Raw genomic sequence first — 24,306 nt, 5'->3', positions numbered from 1 at the left:
TGTTCCATTGTCGGGTTCAATTCTGATCCATTAAAATCAGAATCCAGTCTCATCGGAGTGCAGAACCAACTCAACTGACGGAACAAACAACACAACTTTTCAGTTTGCTTTTTAGATGTGACATCTTCTCTCCCTCTCTCTCTGGTGACCCAACAGGACTACCAGAGCTGGAAGTACCATTCTCGAAATACGATTGCTGACCTACAGTTTTCTTGTGCTGCTGAACATCAGGATTTAAAAGCTGCTAGCCTGATCTCGCACAAAGCACAAAAACAGACTGTTCACCCTTGCCTGAGCAGAGGAGAAATTTCAGGAGGAACAGATCACAAAATAACAACTGTTACCAGTCCCACAACACGTGTTTCCTTGGACAAAGTTAAAAATCTCACAACACCAGGTTATAAACCAACAGATTTATTGAAACCCTAACGTTTGGAGCACCGCACTTTTATCAGGTTGGTTGTGGAGAATGAGATCATGATCATGGCATTTATAGCCAAAGGAGTCCAGTGTCATGGAGATGTGATATATTAAACAATTTTAGATTAAATCTTTCATCTTTTAGAATGGGTTTCTGCTCTTTGGCATGTTAATTCCAGAACTTGTTTTTAATTACCTTCTCAAGAAAGTCATTCAAATGCACAGCTTTTCTAACAATAGGTGTGAATTCTGTTTGGGTCCCAGTGTTGAGTCAGACGGACATTTTTCTTAGAAATGTTGTGCATTTAAATTACATTCTTGAGAAGGTAGTTTTTAGATTACGGTGTAGGTTAGGCTGGATTGGCCATGCTAAATTAATCTTATTGTTCAGGATATGCAAGGTAGGGTGGATTAGCTATGAGAAATATGAAGTAAGGGGGTGGGTCTGGGTGGCAATGGTGCTAAATGCCTTCTTAACCATCCAGTCTACCAGTTCTTTGCAGGTTGCATAACTATGTATCTGAACCCTCCCAGGTCTCTGTTTTAAATATACAAGTCCTGTCCTTCCTCGTTTTAGTAAAATTCAATCCCTTGCTTTTATTCATACCTCTCTCATATACGCACACCCTAACATGCTCACACACTCTCAGACTTATACTCCATCACACTCACACTTTACCAAGCATGCACACACTCTTACATGCACTCTCACACACAAACTCACATGCACACACACACATCTCTATGGAGTGAATTTGTATTGGCAGAATTATATTTGCAGACACTTTCAATTTTGCTCACAAAGCACACAATCTACAGGCAGTCGATCCATGTAATATTTTATATATTCCTACTTTAAAAACAGAACTAGTCTGATTCAAGATTGGGATACTGATAGACTCGAACCTCACAACTTTAATGTATTGTGTGAGCTGAGATGTCACTTTTTTAAAAAAATATGAAACCATAAGTCATCTCAAGATGATGACTTAGATGTTGTTCTTGGATTTACATATTAATGAACCGAAACCTGCAACCCATTCTAAAAGGCATCAGTTGCATGACACTATGAATTTTGCTATAAGATTTGTGTCTTATGATCCTGCTCCACTGTGGAAGGACCGGCACTCTGAAAGCTCGTGCTTCCGAATAAATCTGTTGGACTATAACCTGGTCTTGTGTGATTTTTAACTTTATCCACCCCAGTCCAATACTGGCACCTCCCCATCGTTTCTAGTGAACACAGCCCATACCTCCCAGTGCTGCCAGTAAACTTTACAATGCCAATGAAACAACACAGTACCTGCACTCCTGAAAAATTTACAACTTCTAATGATACTAGCTACCCATTCACTGCTCCACCCGATACACAACATTGAAAACTTAGAGCAGGAGGCCGAAAGAAATAAGCAGCTTTAAAACAAAAACCTCTTGGAGCTCAAAGCTTTCAATGAGAGTCTGAGCCCGCGGTAAGTTCAGGTAATCTTTATTGTGACCCAACTTTGTTAAAGCTTCAGATCCCTCCAGCAAAAAGGTGTAGAAAAAGTAGCTGCTTTTTAAACAGCTCAAGGTCAAGCGTGCATACTTCTCACACCGATCCTACCTCACTTTCTTTACGGTTGGTCATCACCAAGTTGTCCTTTGTAATTGGATCCTTGGTACAGCCATAACCTGGAGGAAGTATTGCCTCACTCAGCAATTTCACCCCACCCTAAAAACGGTTTCATCATCAGATTCTGAACACCAGATTTCTGACCGAATTCCAATTCCGTCATCTGCCGCGGCTGGATTCAAACTCAGGAGTCCCAGGAACTGGGTTGATAGTCCAGTCCCTAATGGCACTCGGTTGTTGCTCCTTCAATCATCCTGCGATGGCACATGAACTCGTTGGTGCCTCCACAATGGGAGGATCGGATGAAGGCCTTCCCACACTCTGTGCAGCCGAAGGGCTTCTCCCCAGTGTGGATCCGCTGGTGGGTCTGGAGATTGGAGGAATCGCTGAACCCCTTCCTGCACTCAGGGCAGCTGAAGGGCCACTCCCCTGTGTGAACCCTCTGGTGTCTCAGCAGGATGGAGGAATTGCTGAAGGCCTTCCCGCACTCTGTGCAGGGGAATGGCCTCTCCCCCATATGGATCCGCCGGTGGGTCAGCAGAGTGGCGGAATTGCTGAAGGCCTTCCTGCACTCGGGGCAGCTGAAGGGCTTCTCCCCAGTGTGGAGACGCTGGTGCTTCCACAAGTTGCTCACCTGACTAAATCTCTTCCCGCTCTTGGGGCAGGTGAACGGCCTCTCCCCAGTTTGGACCCGCTGGTGAGTCAGCAGGTGGGAGGAATTGCTGAAGGCCTTCCCACACTCGGGGCAGCTGTAGGGCCTTTCCCCCGTGTGGACCCGCCAGTGGGTCAGCAGGTCAGAGGAATGTCTGAATGCCTTCTTGCACTCGGAGCAAGAAAACGGCCTCTCACCAGTGTGGAGTCGCCTGTGTGTCTGGAGGTTGAAGGAATTGCTGAAGGCTTTCCCGCACTCGGGACACGGGAACAGCCTCTCCCCTGTGTGGACCCGCTGGTGAGTCCGCAGGGCAGAGGCCTGGGTAAAGCCCTTCCCACACTCAGGGCAGCTGAAGGGCCTCTCTCTCTGGTGTGACTGCGCCGATAAGTTTCCAGGGCAGATGGGACATAGAAGCCTTTCCCGCAGTCACCACACTTCCATGGTTTCTCCACAGGGCAGGATTCCTCAGGTTTTTCCATGGCCGAAGCTTCAGCCGCACACAAACGCATGTAGAGCCCCTTCGCACCGTGATTTCCTCTTAACAGGCGGTATAGCTGTTACACGCTCCACACTCAGTGCACTGCAACAGTAGGTCTCTCATCCAGTCCCACTGATACTGGAAATGTACTCGAACAGGAACCAAAAAGCTTTGCTCCTTCTCACAGAATCGCAGTCAAAAATCGTTGTGGTCCTGATGGATTGAGTGACCGTCAGACATTGACACCAAAGTGAGGACTGCTGTCTCTGGAGAGTCACTGTCAAAAAGCACGGCACTTGAAAATTCACAGCACATCAAGTAGCATCCGAGGAGCAGGAGAGTTGATGTTACAGTTGATTTTGAAACTTCTATCTTCAGATCTTCAAACGCTGTAAAAAGAGAATATAAAAGCCATCACTGTCAGTCCAGGGTAGAAATTCAGAACAAGCAATTCTGCTTTCTGGAGAACATTCTTTTCTTTTATTATTCGACAAAATTGAAAGCGCCATTCCATTCTCTCTCTCCCCCTCTGTTCTCACTCCACTTTAACTAATTCTCCTGAAGGTGCTGATTCAGGATCTTACAGGAGCAGAAAAGCAAAAACGTCAAGACTTATCTCTCTGAAACTCCACCTGAAAGTTAATATCTTTCACGTCATTGGCATAATGCTGAGAGTGAGCAGGTCTGATTTGGAAAGCAAAATAAAGTGTGCCAATTCAGGATGAACCTGCAATGCAGCTTCTTGAGGAACAACCTCAAGAAATGGTTAATGTCCCCGGGAAGGGGAGCATAATGAGACACCAAGGTATCAACACCGACACCAGAGAGAGAAACTAAATAGACAGACGTGGCAAACGTTAGTGGAAAGCCAGAGTCATATACACACAGAAACAGGCACAGGCACTTCAGTCAAACTCTTCTGTGCTGACCAGATATCCTAAATTAATCTAGTCACCTTTGCCAGCACGTGTTCCCTGGCCCTCTGAACCGTTCGTATTGATACACCCGTCCAAATGCCTTTTAAATGCTGTGATTGTACCAGCCTCCACTACTTTCTCTGGCAGGTCATTCCGTACACACATTCACATCCGCCCAAACCTCGTGAAAAAGTTGCCTCCTTAGGTCTCTTTTAAATTTCCACGCCCCCTCCCCCGCCGCCCTCACCCTAAACCAATCACCCTCTAGTTCTGGACCAAGGAAAAGACCATGTCTATTTACCCTATCCATGCTCCTTTTGATTTTATAAAACTCTATAAGGTTACCCCTAAGATTCTGGCGCGGGCTGGGGAAACAGCCCCACCCTATCCTTCTGTCCCTCCTCACCCGGGCAATTAAGACACATACCTGAGTTTGCAGAGTCTGCGCCCTCCCAGGATTCACTCCAGTTGCTACCAGTGAACAGATTTTCTCCCTCTTAGATTGAAGAGTTGCTCAGCGAAAGGGTTTTACTCTGAAACGAGCAGTGCCACTTCCGCTTTGTGACGTCATCGATGGGTCGAGGCGGCGGAGGGAGACACAGGAAGGGGAGGAGGGGGCGGAGCGACGGTCAGGGGCGGGGCGACTGGGTGGAGGGAGAGGCGGGTACAGAGACGAAGCGCGGCCGGGACAGTGGGAGCAGCAAGTGTCGAGTGACGGCGTGCGAGACGGGGCGTGACGAGACGAAGGGGCGGGGCGAACGGCGACTCCGCACTGCGCCTGCTCCGGATTGACGGCCCGCCCTGCCCTGCACAGTTTGCAAAAATCCTTTCCCTTCAGAGAATCCGCACAATGTAGAAGCAGGTCACCCGGCCCAATGAGACCACCTCGACCCTCCGAAGGGTAACCCACCCACATCCATTCCCCTTTCCCCTCCTGCCCGATATTTACCCCCCGAATAGACCTCACCTGCCCATACCTGGGCACTATGGGTAATTTAGCATGGCCAATCCACCCTCACCCTTCACAGATTAACTACTCTCCGGGAAAAACAGCTCCTCCTCATCTCTACCTTAAATCAACTCCCCCTAATTTTATGGCCGAGTCTCATCCCCCAGCAAGAACTACTAGGCAGGGCAGGGAGCTGGTGGGCGTGGGTCGGGAAGGCATGCTCTTCAGAGGGGTTGAATGGCCTACTTACACACTGTAGAGATTGAATGATTTACTGCAGTCGTGTTTGCCCCGGATCACAGCGCGCAGAACCTCCCACCTTCCACCAAATCAAAAGACAAGTCCCACCCTGCCCTCTCGTATGTGTGTTATTTGTCTGCTTAATCGTTTACAGTGAACACAGCCTAAACCCCGCTGCTGTCAGTAAACTTTATAATGTTCAGGAAACAATGAGGTATTGAAACCGTAAGGTTTCTAATGATAACAGTGACTGATTCACTCCTTCTGATGTACAGCAGTGGAAATACAATGCTGGAGGCTGAAAGAAATGAGCAGTTTAAAACAAGAACCCACCTAACCCTTCACTCAGCTCCCCACTCAGCACACTGTACTTACTGCGGTAAACCTTAAAGCACTTCATCCCCACAGTGCAATGAATTCCCACTTTCCACTAAAATTCTGGATGTACTCATTCACTCAGTTGCTGTCCCATAAATTAAAGATTTCACTGTAACTTGTTCTGTGCAATGAACCAGAATTGATCAGGGCCGTCGAAGTGAAGGTGCCATTGGGAAGTAGTGACCATAATACAATAAGCTTCAATCTGCAATTTGAGAAGGAGAGGGTACAATCGGAAGTGACAATATTTCTGTTGAATAAAGGGAACTATGGAGCTATGAGGGAGGAGCTGGCCAAAGTTCAATGGTGCAATACCTTAGCAGGGATGACAGTGGAGGAACAATGGCAGATATTTCTGTGTATAATGCAGAAGATGCAGGATCAGTTCATTCCAAAAAGGAAGACAGATCCTAGGAGGAGGCATAGGTGGTCATGGCTGACGAGGGAAGTTAAGAAACATATAAAGTTAAAAGAGAAAAAGTATAACATAGCAAAGATAAGTGGGAAAATGGAGGACTGGGAAGCTTTTAAAGAACAACAGAGGATAACTAAGAAGGAAATACACAAAGAAAAAATGAGGTACGAAGGTAAACTTGCCAAAAACATAAAGGAGGATAGCAAAAGCTTTTTTAGATAAGTGAAAGGCAAAAAAATGGTTAAGGTTAAAATTGGGCCCTTGAAGACAGAAACAGGGGAATATATTACGGGGAACAAAAAAATGGCAGAAGAATTGAATTGATACTTCAGATCTGTGTTCACTGGGGAAGACACAAGCAGTCTCCCTGAGGTAACAGTGGCTGAAGGACCTGAACTTAAGGGAATTTATATTTGCCATAATTTGGTGTTGGAGAGACTGTTAGGTCTGAAGGTTGATAAGTCCCCGGGGCCTGATGGTCTACATCCCAAGGTACTGAAGGAGGTGGCTCGAGAAATCGTGGATGCGTTAGTGATTATTTTCCAGAGTTCGATAGATTCGGGATCAGTTCCTGCGGATTGGAGGGTGGCTAATGTTGTACCACTTTTTAAGAAAGGTGGGAGAGAGAAAGCAGTAAATTATAGACCAGTTAGTCTGACCTCAGTGGTGGAAAAGATGCTGGAGTCTATTATAAAGGATGAAATTACGACACATCTGGATAGTAGTAACAGGATAGGTCAGAGTCAGCATGGATTTACGAAGGGAAATCATGCTTGACTAATCTTCTGGAATTTTTTGAGGATGTAACTCTGAAGATGGACGAGGGAGATCCAGTAGATGTAGTGTACCTGGCCTTTCAAAAAGCTTTTGATAAAGTCCTACATAGAAGGTTAATGAGCAAAATTAGGGTGCATGGTATTGGGGGCAACTTGGATTGAAAGTTGGTTGACTGATAGGAAACAAAGAGTAGTGATAAACGGCTCCATTTTGGAATGGCAGGCAGTGACCAGTGGGATCCCGCAGGGATCAGTGCTGGGACCGCAGCTTTTTACAATATATATTAATGATATAGAAGATGGTATTAGTAATAACATTAGCAAATTTGCTGATGATACTAAGCTGGGTGGCAGGGTGAAATGTGAGGAGGATGTTAGGAGATTACAGGTGACCTGAACAGGTGAGGTGAGTGGTCAGATGCATGGCAGATGCAGTTTAATGTGGATAAATATATGGTTATCCACTTTGGTGGCAAGAACAGGAAGGCATATTAGTACTTAAATGGAATCAATTTAGGTAAAGGGGCAGTTCAAAGAGATCTGGGTGTTCTTGTACACCAGTCAATGAAGGTAAGCATGCGGGTACAGCAGGTAGTGAAGAAGGCTAATAGCATGCAGGCCTTCAGAACAAGAGGGATTGAGTATAGAAGCAAAGAGGCCCCACAACCTGAGCCGCCTCCGAAATTTTAATTTTGTTTCGTTTAGGGAGGTGAAGAGAAAGGCCCTGTATCGACTGCTGCTGCACACCATCCACCTCTTCTCCCTCATCCACCGTCCGGACACGCCTTGGCGTGCCCATTTGCCACCGGGCGGTGGGGATCCCCAGTGGAGGGCTCTCTACGCGGGAGTCCTCCCCCTTTCTCTCGGGGATCTGGGGTGGAGGGTGCTGCACGCAGCAGTCCCCTGCAACCGCAGGTTGTGGTGGTTCACGGACTCCCAGCCCAACTGCTTGTTCTGTGGCGCTGTGGAGTCTGTGGACCACGTCTATATTGGGTGTGGGCGTTTGCACTCCCTTTTTGATTTTCTTAAAAACCTCCTCCTCTGTTTTTGGCTGCACTTCAGTCCCACGCTCCTGATCTTTGGGCACTCGGTACGGAGGAAGGAGGGCAGGTCTGAAGATCTCCTCGTGGGTCTGCTCCTGGGCCTGGACAAACTGGCCATCAACAGGTCCAGGCAGCGGGCCGTGGAGGGGGCCGTTAGGGCCGACTGCCTGCCCCTCTTCCGCGGTTACGTTAGAGCCCGGGTGTCCTTGGAGAAGGAGCACGCGGTGTCCACCAACACCCTGGAGTTGTTCAGGGAGAGGTGGGCGCCGCAGGGAGTGGAGTGCATCATTTCTCCCTCCAATTCTATTTTGATTTAGTCCCTACCCTCCACTTCACTGTTTTGATCATACAGCACTGTCCTTTGATGTGAAGGGCAGTGTTTGTCACTGGCCACTCGGGTGTTTTCCTATCTTCCTGGTGGTGGAAATTGAATAAAGATTCGTGCACCTTGTGTCTTTCACTGTGTCTCACACCTGCACACACACACCATGGGTGCTGGGGATAAAATAAGCACTACCGCACTTAGGTGGTAGTGTGGGGGTTAAAATTAAAAAAAAAGTAAAAAAAAGAAAAAAAGAAGAAAAAAAAGAAGAAAGAAAAAAAAGAAAAAATAGAAGCAAAGAGGCGCCACAACCTGAGCCGCCTCTGAAATTTTAATTTTGTTTCGTTTAGGGAGGTGAAGAGAAAGGCCCTGTATCGACTGCTGCTGCACACCATCCACCTCTTCTCCCTCATCCACCGTCCGGACACGCCTTGGCGTGCCCATTTGCCACCGGGCGGTGGGGATCCCCAGTGGAGGGCTCTCTACGCGGGAGTCCTCCCCCTTTCTCTCGGGGATCTGGGGTGGAGGGTGCTGCACGCAGCAGTCCCCTGCAACCGCAGGTTGCGGTGGTTCACGGACTCCCAGCCCAACTGCTTGTTCTGTGGCGCTGTGGAGTCCGTGGACCACGTGTATATTGGGTGTGGGCGTTTGCACTCCCTTTTTGATTTTCTTAAAAACCTTCTCCTCTGTTTTTAGCTGCACTTCAGTCCCACGCTCCTGATCTTTGGGCACCCGGTACGGAGGAAGGAGGGCAGGTCTGAAGACCTCCTCGTGGGTCTGCTCCTGGGCCTGGCCAAACTGGCCATCAACAGGTCCAGGCAGCGGGCCGTGGAGGGGGTCGTTAGCGCTGACTGCCTGCCCCTCTTCCGCGGTTACGTTAGGGCCCGGGTGTCCTTGGAGAAGGAGCAGGCGGTGTCCACCAACACCCTGGAGTTGTTCAGGGAGAGGTGGGCGCCGCAGGGAGTGGAGTGCATCATTTCTCCCTCCAACTCTATTTTGATTTAGTCCCTACCCTTCCCCTCACTGTTTTTGATCACACAGCACTGTCCCTTGATGTGAAGGGCAGTGTTTGTCACTGGCCACTCGGGTGTTTTCCTATCTTCCTGGTGGTGGAATTTGAATAAAGATTCGTGCACCTTGTGTCTCTCACTGTGTCTCCCACCTGCACACACACATCATGGGTGCTGGGGTTAAAATAAGCACTACCGCACTTAGGTGGTAGTGTCGGGGTTAAAAAGAGGAAAATAAATAAATAAATAAATAAATAAATAGGAGTGTCAGGGGTTCTGCTCACTTTAGCACTCTGCGCTAACTGGGTCAGTGTCAAAAGAAAAAAAAGAAAAAAAAAAAAGAAGCAAAGAGGCCCCACAACCTGAGCCGCCTCCGAAATTTTAATTTTGTTTCGTTTAGGGAGGTGAAAAGGAGAGCCATGTATAGACTGCTGCTGCACACCGTCCACCTCTTCTCCCTCATTCACCGTCCAGACACGCCTTGGCGTGCCCATTTGCCACCGGGCGGTGGGGATCCCCAGTGGAGGGCTCTCTATGCGGGAGTCCTCCCCCTTTCTCTCGGGGATCTGGGGTGGAGGGTGCTGCACGCAGCAGTCCCCTGCAACCGCAGATTGCGGTGGTTCACGGACTCCCAGCCCAACTGCTTGTTCTGTGGCGCTGTGGAGTCCGTGGACCACGTGTATATTGGGTGTGGGCATTTGCACTCCCTTTTTGATTTCCTTGAAAACCTTCTCCTCTGTTTTTGGCTGCACTTCAGTCCCACGCTCCTGATCTTTGGGCACCCGGTACGGAGGAGGGAGGGCAGGTCTGAAGACCTCCTCGTGGGTCTGCTCCTGGGCCTGGCCAAACTGGCCATCAACAGGTCCAGGCAGCGGGCCGTGGAGGGGGTCGTTAGCGCTGACTGCCTGCCCCTCTTCCGCGGTTACGTTAGAGCCTGGGTGTCCTTGGAGAAGGAGCACGCGGTGTCCACCAACACCCTGGAGTTGTTCAGGGAGAGGTGGGCACCGCAGGGAGTGGAGTGCATCATTTCTCCCTCCAATTCTATTTTGATTTAGTACCTACCCTCCCCTTCACTGTTTTGATCACACAGCACTGCCCTCTGATGTGAAGGGCAGTGTTTGTCACTGGCCACCCGGGTGTTTTCCTATCTTCCTGGTGGTGGAAATTGAATAAAGATTGGTGCACTTTGTGTCTTCCACTATGTCTCACACCTGCACACACACACCATGGGTGCTGGGGATAAAATAAGCACTACCGCACTTAGGTGGTAGTGTCGGGGGGAAAAAAAAAACAGGAGATAAAAGAAAAAAAAACAAAAAACAGGAGTGTTCACTGGCCACCCGAAAAAAAAGAGAAAAAAATAGAAGCAAAGAGGTGCTTCTGCAGATGTACAGGGCCCTGGTGAGACCACACCTGGAGTACTGTGTGCAGTTCTGGTCTCCAAATTTGAGGAAAGACATTCGGGCTATTGAGGGAGTGCTGCGTAGGTTCACGAGGTCAATTCCTGGAATGACGGGACTACCTTACACTGAAAGACTGGAGCGACTGGGCTTGTATACCCTTGAGTTTAGAAGACTGAGAGGTGATATGATTGAGACATATAAGATTATGAAAGGATTGGACACTCTGGAGGCAGGAAATATGTTTCCGCTGATGGGTGAGTGCTGAACCAGAGGACACAGCTTAAAAATACGGGGTAGACCATTTAGGACAGAGATGAGGAGAAACTTCTTCACCCAGAGAGTGGTGGCTGTGTGGAATGCTCTGCCCCAGAGGGCAGTGGAGGCCCAGTCTCTGGATTCATTTAAGAAAGAATTGGATAGAGCTCTCAAGGATAGTGGAATCAAGGGTTATGGAGATAAGGCAGGAACAGGATACTGATTAAAGATGATCAGCCATGATCATATTGAATGGTGGTGCAGGCTCGAAGGGCAGAATGGCCTACTCCTGCACCTATTGCCTATTGCTCCCAGTAAGGGCAAAACATCTTTGAAAGCTGCTCTGAAAGTGCTCTGACTCTTCTGCTTTCAGCAAAGCTGATGAGAGTTATAAAGCATGGAAACAGACCCTTCGGCCCAGCTTGTCATGCCAACCAAATATCCGAAATTAACCTCGTCGCATTTGGCCCATATCCCTCTAAATCCTTCCTATTCATGTACCTATCCAGATGCCTTTTAAATGTTGTCATTATCTGGTAGTTTGTTACACACTTGCACCATCCTCTGCATGAAAACCTTGCCGGTCACGTCCCTTTTAAATCATTCCCCTCTCACCTCAAACATATGCCCTCTAGTTTTAGACTCCCCTACCCTGGCAAAAAGTGCTTGGGTATTTACCCTATCCATGCCCCTCATAAACATCTATAAGATCACCCCCATAGCCTCCAATTCTCCAGGGAAAATATCCCTGGCCTCTTCAGCCTCTCACTGTAGGTCACAAGCATGGCAACAGCCTTGTAAATCTTCTCCAACCACTTCCAAAGTTTCACAACCTCTTTGCTATAGCAGGGAGACCAGAACTGAACACAGTATTCCAAAAGTGGCCGAAACAATGTCTTATACAGTTGCAAAATGCAACACCTCTCATTTCTCTAAATTATCTCCATCTGCCACTCCTTGGCCCATTGGCCCACCTGAACAATTCTAATTTATAATGAACTCTCTTTCCTCTCTTATTCCCTAGAAGCTGAAAATCTCCATCCCACATACTCTCTTTCCATTTGCCAAACCTAATGTCTGTTGTACCTCATCCTGAAGGTTCTGTTTCATGCTGACTAACAGGCCCACACTCAGGAGAGATCTAATTAAAACACACAGAATACTGAATGGCCTGGATACAGTGGACGTTGGGAAGATGTTTCCGTTGGTACGAGAGACTTGGACCCGAGGACACAGCCTCAGAGTAAAGAGAAGGCCTTTTAGAACATAGATAAACATCAACCTCTTCAGCCAGATAGTGGTGAATCTATGGAATTCATTGCCACAGAAGGTTGCAGAGCCTAGGTCACTGAGTATATTTAAGACTGAGACACATGTTCTTGAGTACCAAGGGAATCGAGGGTTATGGAGAGAAAGCAAGAGGATGGGATTGAGAAACCTATGAGTCACAATTGAATGGTATGAGCAGACTTGATGGGCTGAATGGCCTACTTTCTGCTCCTATGTCTTATAGTCTTTTGCTGTCCTGGACACAGTAAGAGAAGTGGGAACAGAAGTCGGCCATTTGGTCTTTGGAGCCTGCACCAGCATTGAACAGATCATAGCTGGATATGAATCTAACTACATCTAAGTGGATAGGCTGGGACTTTTTCACTGGAGCACAGCAGGTTGCGAGGTGACCATATAGAGATTTATAAAATCATGAAAGATATAGATGAAGTGAACGGTGGGTCTTCTTTCTCTGGGGTGGTTTCAAGATTGGGGAGCAAAATTTGACGGTGAGTGGAGAAAGATTTTAAAAAGACATGAGGGGCACCAGTTTTAAAAAAAAACACAGAGCGCGGTTTGTGTGTGGAATAAATGTCCAGAGGAAGGATGCAGGAAACGTAACAATGTTTCAAAGAAATTTGGACAAGTACATGAATAGGAAATGTTTGGAGGGATATGGGCCAAACACAGGCAGCTGGGACTAATTTAGATTGAGAACATCGTCAGGATGGACTAGTTGGACTGAAACTGTTCTAAAACCATTTCCTTGCCTTCCCCCATAAACATCCACTTCTTTGTTGTTCAAAATCAGACGAACTCAGCCTTGAATACATTCAATGACCCCCTAACTGCAGGAAGACATCCCTACTTCTGAACTCAATTCGTCTTGTTAACATATCACTGGCCTTGCTGATTGTTTGCTGCATCTATCTGACAACTGGTACTGACTGGTGTGGAATGACGCTGAGCCCCCTTTGTACATTCACACATCATTCCTGATGAAGGGCTCATGCCCAAAACATCAACTCTCCTACTCCTTGGATGCTGCCTGACCTGCTGTGCTTTTCCAGTGCCACACTTTTCGACTCTGATCTCCAGCATCTGCAATCCTCACTTGCTCCACATCCCAATACATCACCATTTAAACAATACACCTCCTTTCTGCTTTTTTTTCACAGCAGAAGCTATAATTTTACATTGTGGTACTGCATTTGTCATGTGTTTGCCAATTGTGAACTTCTCTACATCGGGGAGACTTGGGGAACAGTTCACCGAGCATCGTACCTGGGCCCGCAGAGGCTGACTGGACCTCCCGGTCACCAGCCATTTTAATTCCCCTTCCCACTCCCTTTCTGACATAACCATCTTTGGCCTCCTCCCTTTCCACAACGACTCAAACTGCAAATTGGAGGAACAATTCCGCCCGGGCTGCATAGAGTTGGGAGGACTCAACATTGGGGAACTCAATTTCAAATAAGCTCCCTATCTTTCTAGCTCCTCCTCCTCCCTGCCACCTTCCTCTCATTGATGGGGGCTCTAGGGTGGGGCTTGGAAGAACAGAAAGAGAATGGACGGAGGCTGGGGAGAATAGAGAGAGAATGGACGGGGGCTGGGTGGAGCTGTGGAGAACAGAGAGAGAGAGAATGGACAGGGGAGCAGAGGGTGAGGGAGAGGAGAAGGACTTGGGGGGAGAGAAAGGCCTGCGGGGCTGAGTGTGGGGGACCCAGAGAATGGGGGGGAAGGGTCTGAGAGGGAGAATGTGGGAGTAGAGTGTTGGGGGGGGGGGCAGAAGAGAGAATGGTGTGGGGTGCAGAATGTGAGGGGAGAATGGACGGGGACAGAGGGTGGGTGGAGAGAGAGAATGAGTGGCAAGGAGAGGGTGAGGGCAGTGGAAGAATGGACAGCAGAGAATTGGTGGAGAGAGAGAATAGACAGGGAACAGAGAGAGATGGAGAGTGGAGGGTGAGGGGAGAGAGAGAGGATGGATGGGTGGGCAGAGGGTGGGGAGAGGGAAATGGACATGGGGCACTGTGGGTGGCAGGGTGGGAATGGACATGAGGCGCTGTGGATGGACAGGGGTGCTGAGGGTGGTGGGGAACAGAGAAGAGGTGCTGTGGGTAGCAAGAAAGGAATAAGTGACCTCAAGGACAATTTTTTTTATGCAGAGGGTGGTGTGTGTGTGTGTGTGTGTGTGGAACAAGCTGCCAGGGAAGTGGTGGAGATGGGTACAATTACAATATTTAAAAGGCAACTGGGAGGGATATGGGCCAAAGGCTGGAACTTGGGACTGGGTCAGCTTGGGACATCTGGTCAGCATGGATGAGTTGAACCAAAGGATCTGTTTCCGTGCAGTGTGTCTCTAGATGTCTATAACTCTGTGATTGAAACCAGACCTTTTTACTGATAATCTTCCTGCTTGACTTTTGTAGCGCACCCAGTTTCAGGAGATTTGTGGTGGGTACAAGTGGCACATGTCTCCTATCATGGGAATTCTGGAAAATATAAAGGGGCTGTTAAAAGTACTTCAACTTTGGGAACACTGGGTCTTGTGGAAGCAGGGCATTTGACAAACCTTTTCAGAGAAATATTCTCCAACTGGTGGACTATAGACAGTTTTCCCACGGAATATTACACAGATATTAAGAATGTTACCTTCTGTAAAACATTTTCCTGAAAAATGCAGAAGAATTCAACTTGCTAACGTGAAACAAATGTTGGAGAGAATGGAAACTGCCAAGATCAAAAGGCTGATGAATGTCAACATTTATCAGATTGTTTCGAGAACAGAAAAACCTGCACTGGAGACACCCTGAAGAGGGTTGTCTCAGACCTATTCCTTCAATTAGCTTTATATGTCTTAATTGTTAAGTCATACCTAGCACATGGAAAGATGGCTATGATTTGTGGAGGTCAGTCATCTCGACTTCAGGACAACTCTGCAGGAGTTCATAGGCCGAACCATCTTCATCAATGACCTTCCTCCATCATAAGTTCAGAAGTGGAGATGTCGCAATAATTGCAGATGTTCAGCACTATAAACAACTCCCCACAAACTGAAGCAGTTCAGTTTGAAATGCTACAAGATCTTAACCATATCCAATGGGCTGATGAGTGGCAAGTAACATGAATGCCATGCAAATGTCACAGAATGACTCATCCCCAAAAGAGATAATCTGACCACTGACCTGTGATATCAACAATGTTACTGTCACTAAATACCCCACGATCAACATCCTTGGGGTTTAACCATTGAACAGAAACTCAACTAGATGAACCATATATACACCGTGGCTACAAGAGCAGGTCAGAGGCCAGAAATATTGTAGTGAGTAACTCACCTCCTGACTCTCCAAAACCTGTTCCAACTTCTGCATGCCACAAGTCAGCAGTGTAATGGAATACTCCCCACTAGCTTGGATGGGGTTGCAGCTTCAACTGTATTTGAAACGCTTCATACTATCCAGGTCAATGTTGCCTGCTTGATTGGTACCATATCCACTGTTCAGAAGCAGTAGTGTGTAGTACCTACAAGATGCACTGCAAAAATTTACCAAAGCACCTTACAAATTGCCTTTCAAACTAACAACCACTTCCATCTGGACGGACCAGGAAAACAGGTACCTGGGAACACAACCTCTTGCAAGTACCCCTCCAAGCCACTCACCATCTTCACTTGGAAATGTTTCTTCAGTGTCACTGGTCCAAATCCTGGAATTCCTTCCCTCAAGATGCTGTGGGTCACCGTACAGGGTTTGGACTGCAACGGTTCAAGAAGGCAGCTCACCACCACATTCTCAAGGAGAACCAAATGCTGGCCAGCCAGTGACGCCCATTTACCAGAAGTAGATTTTAATAAATTATTGAAACAGTGTTGGAATCTGCAAACTAAAGAAAATCAACGTTAAGAAGGATCAGATGGAGTGCATTGATTCGATGCTTATTTTAGAGCAGATAAAAAGCGATTATACTGACACTGAATTGGAACTAGAGTTTAGAGTTAAACACCTGTAGTGTTCCACTCAATGTATAAATCTAAAATCGATGAATGATTTACCCCTGACGTGTACTTCATTAAGGAGGAGAAAGTGAGGACTGCAGATGCTGGAGATCGGCGCTGAAAATGTGTTGCTGGAAAAGCGCAGCAGGTCAGGCAGCATCGAAGGAGCAGGAGAATCGACGTTTCGGGTATGAGCCCTTCTTCATTAACTTCATGAACACGTGAATAGGACAGTGAAGAGGGCATATGGGATACTGGATTTCACGACATTAATGGCACCTTCAGTTCCCACGATCCCATGCAATCTAGAAACCTCTCTATAGGGCCCTGCCTGTGCGCATGCGTGCGGTGAGGCAAAGTTACTGAGTGCGAGAGAGAAATGGCGCCGGCGGCTGAAGGAACAGGAACAGAAACCGCTGGAAAAGCTGAGCAGGTCCGGCAGCTCGTGTCGGGAGAAATCGAGGAGGCGTTTCGGGTCCGGTGATCCTTCTTCAGAACAGGACCAGGTTTCAGGAACATCCCGGGGAGAGGAGACAGTGAGACAGGGTAGGATTGGGAACCGCGGGAGGAGGGAGACTGGGGAGTTTATAAACTCCGAGGGCGAGGCCTGAGGCCGTGAATAAAGCCTCCCCAGGCCCACTTCACCACCGAAGGAGCTCTCGTGTTGCCCGGGCAACAGGGCGCCATCTTTGTAAGGATAAGGCGCATGTTGACTTGGGGCGGGGAGCGCGGGCGGCCATCTTGGTGAGGGCACCATCAGCTGTCATTTCCGGGAGAGAAGTGACAGTTGGTGTCATTCAACTAGAATTTCCTCATTTCACTCTGAGAGACCTGGCCCTGAGCTTGGTCTGTGTGGCCTTAAAACAGGAAAAGGGAGTGGGGGAGAGAGAGAGAGACATCTAGAATGACACGAAGGCGGACTGTGAATTTGAGGTGAATGAATCTGATCATTTGTGGCGCTGGAACAGAAACTGGGTACTTCCAAGATCGCAGTGACCAGGAGAGCATTGATGTGTTGATGTTATTTTCAGTTTGTAGACAGGAGAAAAGAGAATGCCAGGAGTGGAGGAAAGACATGATGAAGATGGATTTGAAATTCAATGCAGGAGGAGGGATAACTTGAGCCAGCACCCAGCCCATATCCCTCCGAACCCTTCCTGTTCACATACCCATCCAGATGCCTTTTAAATGTTGCAATTGCACTACCCTTCTCCACTTCCTCCAGCAGCTCATTCCATACACTTACCACTCTCTGCATGAAAAAATTGCCGCTTACATCTCCTTTAAATCTTTCCCCTCGCACCCTAAACCAATGTTCTAGAGTTATCAACTACCCCCATCCAGCAAGAAGACTTTGTCTATTTATTCTATCCGTGCATCTCATCATTTTATAAACCTTTATAAGGTCACCCCTCAGCGTCCGACTCTCCACGGAAAACCGCCAGCATGTTTAACTTCTCCCTATAGCTCAAATCTCTCAACCCTGGCACCATCTTTGTAAATCTTTTCTGAATCCTTTCAAGGTTCATACATCCTTCTGATAGGAAGGAGACCAGAATTGCATACAATATTCCAAAAGTGACCTAACCAATGTCCTGTACAACTGCAACATGACCTCCCAACTCCTGTACTCAATACTCTGACCGATGAAGGCAAGCATACCAAACACCTTCTTCACTATCCTATCTATCTATGACTCTACTTTCAAGGAGCGATGAACCTGCACTCCAAGGTCACTTTGTTCAGTAACACTCCATAGGACCTTACCATTAAACAGTTCTGCTAAGATCAGCCCAAGATTTTCCAATTGCATGACCTCAGACCATAGTTTGGGGTGTGGGTTACCAGCACAAGGATTTGTAAACTTTTAATCCCATCAGTTTCCCCAACACCACTTCCCCACAACTGCTCATTTCCTTCAGTTCTGCTCTCATTGGACCATGTGTACCCCAACATGGGATGTTACCTGTGTTTTGATAGAAGCAACATATGTGGTTAATTGGTCTGCCATCTCTTTGTTCCACATGAGAACTTTGTCTGTTCTCATTGTTATTGTTTTCTCTAATTTTATTTTCCTCTTCACATACCCCATTTTTCCCTTTTGACCAATCCTTTTGTTGAAACCTGAACTGCTCACAGTCTTCAGATCTGCTACTTTATTTTGAGCCAATTTGTACGCCACTCCTTTGGATCTAGTCCTATCCATCATGTCCCTTGTTAGCCGTGGCTGTGTCACCTTCTGTGTTTTATTTTTTCAGACAGGAATGGACAACTGTTGCAGTTCCTCCAGGTGCTCTTTAAATGTTTGTCATTTCTTTCAAAAATGTTCCTTCATTTGTTGTGGCCTGTTTGTGCCGCTGCCATTGTAATTTCCTTGCTTTAGATTTAAGTCCCCAGTCTCAGAATCACTCTGTTCCTCTCCATTTTAATGGAAAGTTCTCTCACTCAGTTCTTCACTCTTCCGCAAGAGGCCTCTTACAGCTACATTGCCAATTATTCCCTTCTCATGAAGAAATTAATATTTTGGAATTAAATTGCCATTGTTCAGCAGAACCATAGCCACGTTTGGAAGGTTGTGTGCAGTTCTGGTCTCACTCCTATCAGAAGGATGTTGTGAAACTTGAAAGGCTTCAGAAAAGATTTACAAGGATGTTGCCAGGGTTGGAGGGTTTGAGTGATAGGGAGAGGCCAAACAGACTGGGGCTGTTTCCCCTTGCGCGCTGGAGGCTGAAGTTGATAAAATCATGAGAGGCATGGATGGGGTAAATAGTCAAGGTCTTTTCCTTGAGATGGGATACTCCAGAATGTAAGGGTAATAGGTTCATGGTGGGCAGGTGGGGTGGGGAAGGGAAGGTTTAAAAGGGACGAAAGGGGCAACGTTTTCATTCAGAAGGCGGTGTGTGTAAGGAATGAGCTGCCAGAGGAAATGGTGGAGGCTGGTGCAATCACAACATTTAAAAGGTATCCGGATGGGTATATGAACAGGAAGGGGTTAAAGGAAAATGGGCCAAGTGCTGGCAAACGGGCCTAGATTGTTTCTGGATACCTGATCGGCATGTTAACTTTCTCTCTGGTGTCGGTGTCAATACCTTGATGTCTCCTTTTCTCCCCCTTCCTGGGGATGTTAACCATTTCGTGTCTCATTGTTCGTCAAGAAGCTGCATTGCAGGTTCACCCTGAATTGACACAGTATTTGTTTCCCAAAATCAGACCTGTTCAGTCTCAGCAGTATTCCAATATTGGGAAAGATATCAACTTTGAGGTGGAGTTATCCAAAATTCAGAGAGATGTCAGACTTGACATTTTTGCTTTTCTGCCCCTGTAAGATCCTGAATCAGCACCTTCAGGAGAATTAGCGCAGAGTGAGAACAGAGGGGGAGAGAGAGAGAAAGTGGGATGATACTTTCAATTTTGTGGAGTAACAAAAGAAAAAAACGTTTTGCAGAAAGTAGAGTTGCTTGTTCTGAATTTCTACCCTGCACTGACAGTGATGATTTTTGTAATCTCTTTTTACAGATTATTTGAAGATCTGAATTTGGAAGTTTCAAAATCAACAGATGAAGGGCTTATGCTTGAAACATCGACTCTCCTGCTCCTCGGATGCTGCCTGACCTGCTGCACTTTTCCAGCGCCGCACTTTTCGACACTGAGTGTCCAGTGTCTGCAGTCCTCACTTTGATGTCAATGTCGGACAGTCACTCAATCCATTGGGAACGCAACAATGTTCAACTGTGATTCTGTGAGAAGGAGCAAAGCTTTTTGGTTCCTGTTTCTGTATGTTTTCAGAATCAGTGGGACTGGATGAGAGACCGTACTGTTGCAGTGCACTGAGTGTGGAGCCAGAAATAGTTATTCAGCCTGGAAAGAGGGATTCATGGCAGGGAGGGGCTCCACACATTTTTGTGCGTAGCTTTGGCCATGGAAAAACCTGAGGGATCCTGCTCCGTAGAGAAACCATGTAAGTGTGGTGACTGTGGGAAAAGTTTCCATTTCCCGTCTGCCCTGGAGACTCATCGGCGCACTCACACCGGAGAAAGGCCGTTCCCCTGCACAGAGTGCGGTAAGGCCTTCAGGAATTCCTCTGACCTGCTGAAGCACCAACGAGTCCACACGGGGGAGAGACCCTTCAGCTGTCCCGAATGCAGGAAGGGCTTTACCCAGGCCTCCAGTCTGCTGACCCACCAGCAGGTCCACACCGGGGAGAGGCCGTTCCTTTGCACCGAGTGCAGGAAGGCCTTCAGCAATTCCTCAGCCCTGCTGAGGCATCAGCGGGGCCACACTGGGGAGAGACCCTTCAGCTGCCCTGAGTGTGGGAAGTTATTTAGCAATTCCTCCGCCCTGCTGAGGCACCAGCGGATCCACACGGGGGAGAGGCCCTACAGCTGCCCCGAGTGCGGGAAGGCCTTCAGTAATTCCTCTGACAGACTGAAGCACCAGCGGGTCCACACGGGGGAGAAGCCCTTCAGCTGTCCCAAATGCGGGAAGGGCTTTACCCAGGCCTCCAGTCTGCTGACCCACCGGCAGGTCCACACCGGGGAGAGGCCGTTCCTTTGCACCGAGTGCAGGAAGGCTTTCAGCAATTCATCAGCCCTGCTGAGGCATCAGCGGGGCCACACTGGGGAGAGACCCTTCAGCTGCCCTGAGTGTGGGAAGTTATTTAGCAATTCCTCCGCCCTGCTGAGGCACCAGCGGATCCACACGGGGGAGAGGCCCTACAGCTGCCCCGAGTGCGGGAAGGCCTTCAGTAATTCCTCTGACAGACTGAAGCACCAGCGGGTCCACACGGGGGAGAAGCCCTTCAGCTGCCCCAAATGCGGGAAGGGCTTTTCCCATGCCTCCACCTTGCTGACCCACCGGCGGATCCACACCGGGGAGAGGCCCTTCACCTGCCCCGAGTGCGGGAAAGCCTTCAGCAATTCATCCGACAGACTGAAGCACCAGCGGGTCCACACGGGGGAGAGACCCTTCAGCTGCCCTGAGTGTGGGAAGGGCTTTACACAGGCCTCCACCCTGCTGGCCCACCAGCGGGTCCACACTGGGGAGTGGCCATTCACCTGCTCTCAGTGTGGGAAGGGATTCACCCGCTCTTCCCATCTGCAGAGGCACCAGCGAGTTCACGTGCCATGGCAGGGGGATTGAAGGAGCAATGGCAGAGTCCCATTATCGACTGGACCCCTGGGTTTGAATCCCGTCGTGGCAGATGGTGGAATTGGAATTCGGTCAGAAGTCTGGAGTTCGGAATCTAACGATGAAACCATTGTTGGGGGCGTGAGATCCCCCATCTGAATCACTCATGCCCTTTTTAGGAAAGGAAACTGCCTTTGCAGGAAAGGATTCACTCAGTTGTCCCAGCTGCATCCTTTACCCGGGTGGCCTACATGTGACTCCAGACCCAGAGCAGTGTGGTTGACTCCCCCACCTGCAGAAATGAACAGGGAGAAACTCACTTGGATACAGGGTCTGGGTTGAAATTGCTGAGTGAGGCAATACTTCCTACGGGTTAAGGCTGTACCAAGGATCCAATTACAAAGGGATAACTTGGTGCTGACTAATAGTAAAGAAAGTGGGGGGTGGGGAGACTGTGTACTCTTTGACCTTGAGCTGTTTTTAAAAAAATAAGCTACTTTTTCTACACCTTTTTGCTGGGGGAATCTGAAGCTGTAACAAAGTTGGGTCTTGATAAAGGTTACCTGAACTTACTGCTGGGCTCAGACTCTCATTGAAAGCTTTGAGCTCCAGATGGATTTTTGTTTTAAAGCTGCTCATTTCTTCCAGCCTCCTGCACCAAGTTTCTAATGTCGTGTATCAGATGGAGCAGTGAATGAGTAGCTAGTATCATTAGAAATTGTAAATTTTTAAGGAGTACAGGTACTGCATCGTTTCATCAACATTGTAAAGTTTACTGGCAGTACCGGGAGGGGTGGGCTGCCTTCACGAGAAATGATGTGGAGGAGCCAGAGATGGACTGGGTTGGATCAAGTTAAAAAATCACACATCAGGTTATAGTGGTTTATTTGGAACCACGAGCTTTCGGAGCGTTGCTCCTTCATTAGGAAGCTGTGGAACAGGATCATAAGACAGAATTTATAGCAACAGATCACAGTATAGTGCAACTGATCGGATATATTGAACAAACCTAGATTGTTGTGAAGTCTTTTGTCTTTTAGAATAGGTTGCAAGTTTTAGTTCATTAATGTGTAAATCCCAGAAAGTCTTTGAAGTCAGATTCTCGAGATGACTTAAGGTTTTATATAAATAGGTTTCATCTCAGTTCAGACAATAATGAAATGTGTGAGGTTTGAGTCTGTCTGTATCCCAATCTTGAATCAGACTGGTTCTATTTCCAAAGTAGGAATTTATAAATATTACATGTATCAACTGCCTGCAGGTTGTGTGCTTTTTGATCAAAATTGAATATATCTGCAAATGCAAATTCACCCCATAGACCTGTGCATGCATGAGAGAGTGTGTGTGCATGAGAGCGCGTGTGTCTGTTTGCGTGTGTGCATGCTTGAAGCGTGAGTGTGATGGAGGAGAAGCCTGTGAGAGGGTGTGAGTGTCTCAGAGAGAGCATGTGTATGAGAGAGGTGTGGATAAAAGCGAGGGGTTGCATTTTGCTAAAACAAGGAAGGGCAGGATTTGTATAGTTAATGATAGGGCCCTGGGTTGCGTTGTAGAACAGAGACATGGTGGGTTTCAGGTACATTGTTCTATGAAAGTTGCATCATTGGTAGACAGGGTGGTTAAGAGGCGTTCATTACACTTGCCTTCATTGTTCACAGCGTTGTGTATAGGAGTTGGGACATCATGTTGGTAAGACCACTTTCAGAGTACTGAGTACAGTTCTGGTCGCCCTGTTATAGCATGTCGGAGAAATTTGCCCAATAAGTTAGAGATCACAAAGCACAGTTCAAAGTGAAATTGACAAACACTTTATTACAAGCAATGTCACTGGAAGAGAAACTGACTAGGCTGACAACTGACAGTCTGTACAGGTAGATCAGAATTTATCTTCTAAGAGCTGAGGATGAGACCAGTTTTTATAATAATGCTGTACAATAAGGCTGATTAAGAAATGGGGAATATACAATGTATCTGGAAATGGAGTAATCTAGTTACAAGGATGCTAATTGGAAAACCGTTATCAGATGAATGTCCTGTTCCTTCACACAGTGTAACATCCTGACTATCGATGGTTCCATTCCTCTTCACAGGTAGGTGTTAACTTCTCCTCTGAAGTGGTGAGGTGCTTCCATTTCTTGTTCTGGAAGCAAGTCTTTGCTGGTGCCTCTCTGTCTGACCTGCTCTTTGTGTGGCTTTGGTATTGTTGGGTTGTGAAACTGTCCTTGGGGCTTTGAGATACCTGCGGTGCTCTGTCATTGTTAGTGAGGTTGAAGTGCATTCCTTTGTCCGTGTGTGCTGTCAGGTTTGGTTTGCGAGCCTGTATGGGCATTCTGGGTGTTTAAGGTACAGTTTGGCCAATTTTGCTTTTGTGGGCCTATTGTGGGTTGGCAGAGTGGCAGATCTTTTTCCACAACTTCCCCTCCCTTTTCTTTTTGTTTTGCTTAGGGGAGGGACGAGAAGGGGCAATGTAGCCGGAGCCAGGGGGATTGTCGGGTGGGGGTCTCGGTATCAGACAGACAGCTCTCTGTGTCCGAGTCTGGTCCAGGAGAGGCTATTTTAGGGACACGGATGTTCTCCCAGTGGATCTGTGCTATCTGAGTGGTAAGGGGGACAGATGGTGACAGAATTGTACTTGGTGTGAACAGCACAGTCGGATAGCCATGGCTAGCGCTCTAAGCCTGGCAATGATAGCGATGACGGCTATCGGTCCCTGCAGTCAGGCTCTGCGCGTGCCCTCTTTCACAGTGAGTAGGTAGTCCAGGGCCATCCTGTTCTGCAGAGTCACAGTACAGATGGCAACAGCCTCCACATTCAGCTGGGCGAATGCGTCTCCTGTGGAGTTTGCCACCTCCTGTACTGTGACAGCGAGTTTGTGGGCTTCTACCTGTAACTGTAAGGTTGCAGAGTGGGGTGACATCAGGTAGAGAGCTGCTTCAATGGCAGCGAGGGCTCGTCTGCTGCGTGGCATGGGCTTTGGGAAGGGAGGGGACTGGAAGTGATAAATGAATGGTACCGCATACCCAACATTGTAGCTCCCAGTCCAGGA

The 24,306-nt window shown here is 47.8% G+C and overlaps 2 protein-coding genes across 2 annotated transcripts in view; one reads left to right on the top strand and one right to left on the bottom strand.

Moving 5' to 3' along the window:
- The window catches only part of LOC122544796 (uncharacterized), a 62,110-nt gene extending 42,842 nt beyond the window's left edge, over positions 1 to 19,268 (bottom strand). The window contains exons 1-2 of the mRNA XM_087975295.1: positions 19,183 to 19,268; positions 2,263 to 3,099 (exon numbers count right to left, since the gene is read on the bottom strand). Coding sequence (XP_087831421.1) covers positions 2,263 to 3,099; positions 19,183 to 19,268 — 923 coding nt within the window. The remainder of the gene's footprint in view (positions 1 to 2,262; positions 3,100 to 19,182) is intronic.
- Positions 19,269 to 20,054: 786 nt separating this feature from the next.
- LOC148144050 (uncharacterized) lies at positions 20,055 to 21,858 on the top strand. Its single transcript, XM_087975294.1, has one exon. The coding sequence runs from the start codon at positions 20,055 to 20,057 to the stop codon at positions 21,273 to 21,275; it is 1,221 nt and encodes a 406-aa protein (XP_087831420.1). The 3' UTR covers positions 21,276 to 21,858.
- Positions 21,859 to 24,306: the final 2,448 nt, after the last annotated feature.

The sequence above is a fragment of the Chiloscyllium plagiosum genome, unplaced genomic scaffold, assembly GCF_037043375.1.
Source record: "Chiloscyllium plagiosum isolate Xiang-an unplaced genomic scaffold, Cpla_swu_hap1 HiC_scaffold_27, whole genome shotgun sequence".
Classification (NCBI taxonomy): Eukaryota; Metazoa; Chordata; class Chondrichthyes; order Orectolobiformes; family Hemiscylliidae; genus Chiloscyllium; species Chiloscyllium plagiosum.
This window is presented reverse-complemented; position numbering and strand designations above follow the sequence as displayed.

Excerpts from the sequence above, each read along its gene's own strand:
- LOC148144050 (XM_087975294.1), top strand. The coding sequence starts at position 20,055 with ATGGAAAAACCTGAGGGATCCTGCTCCGTAGAGAAACCATGTAAGTGT.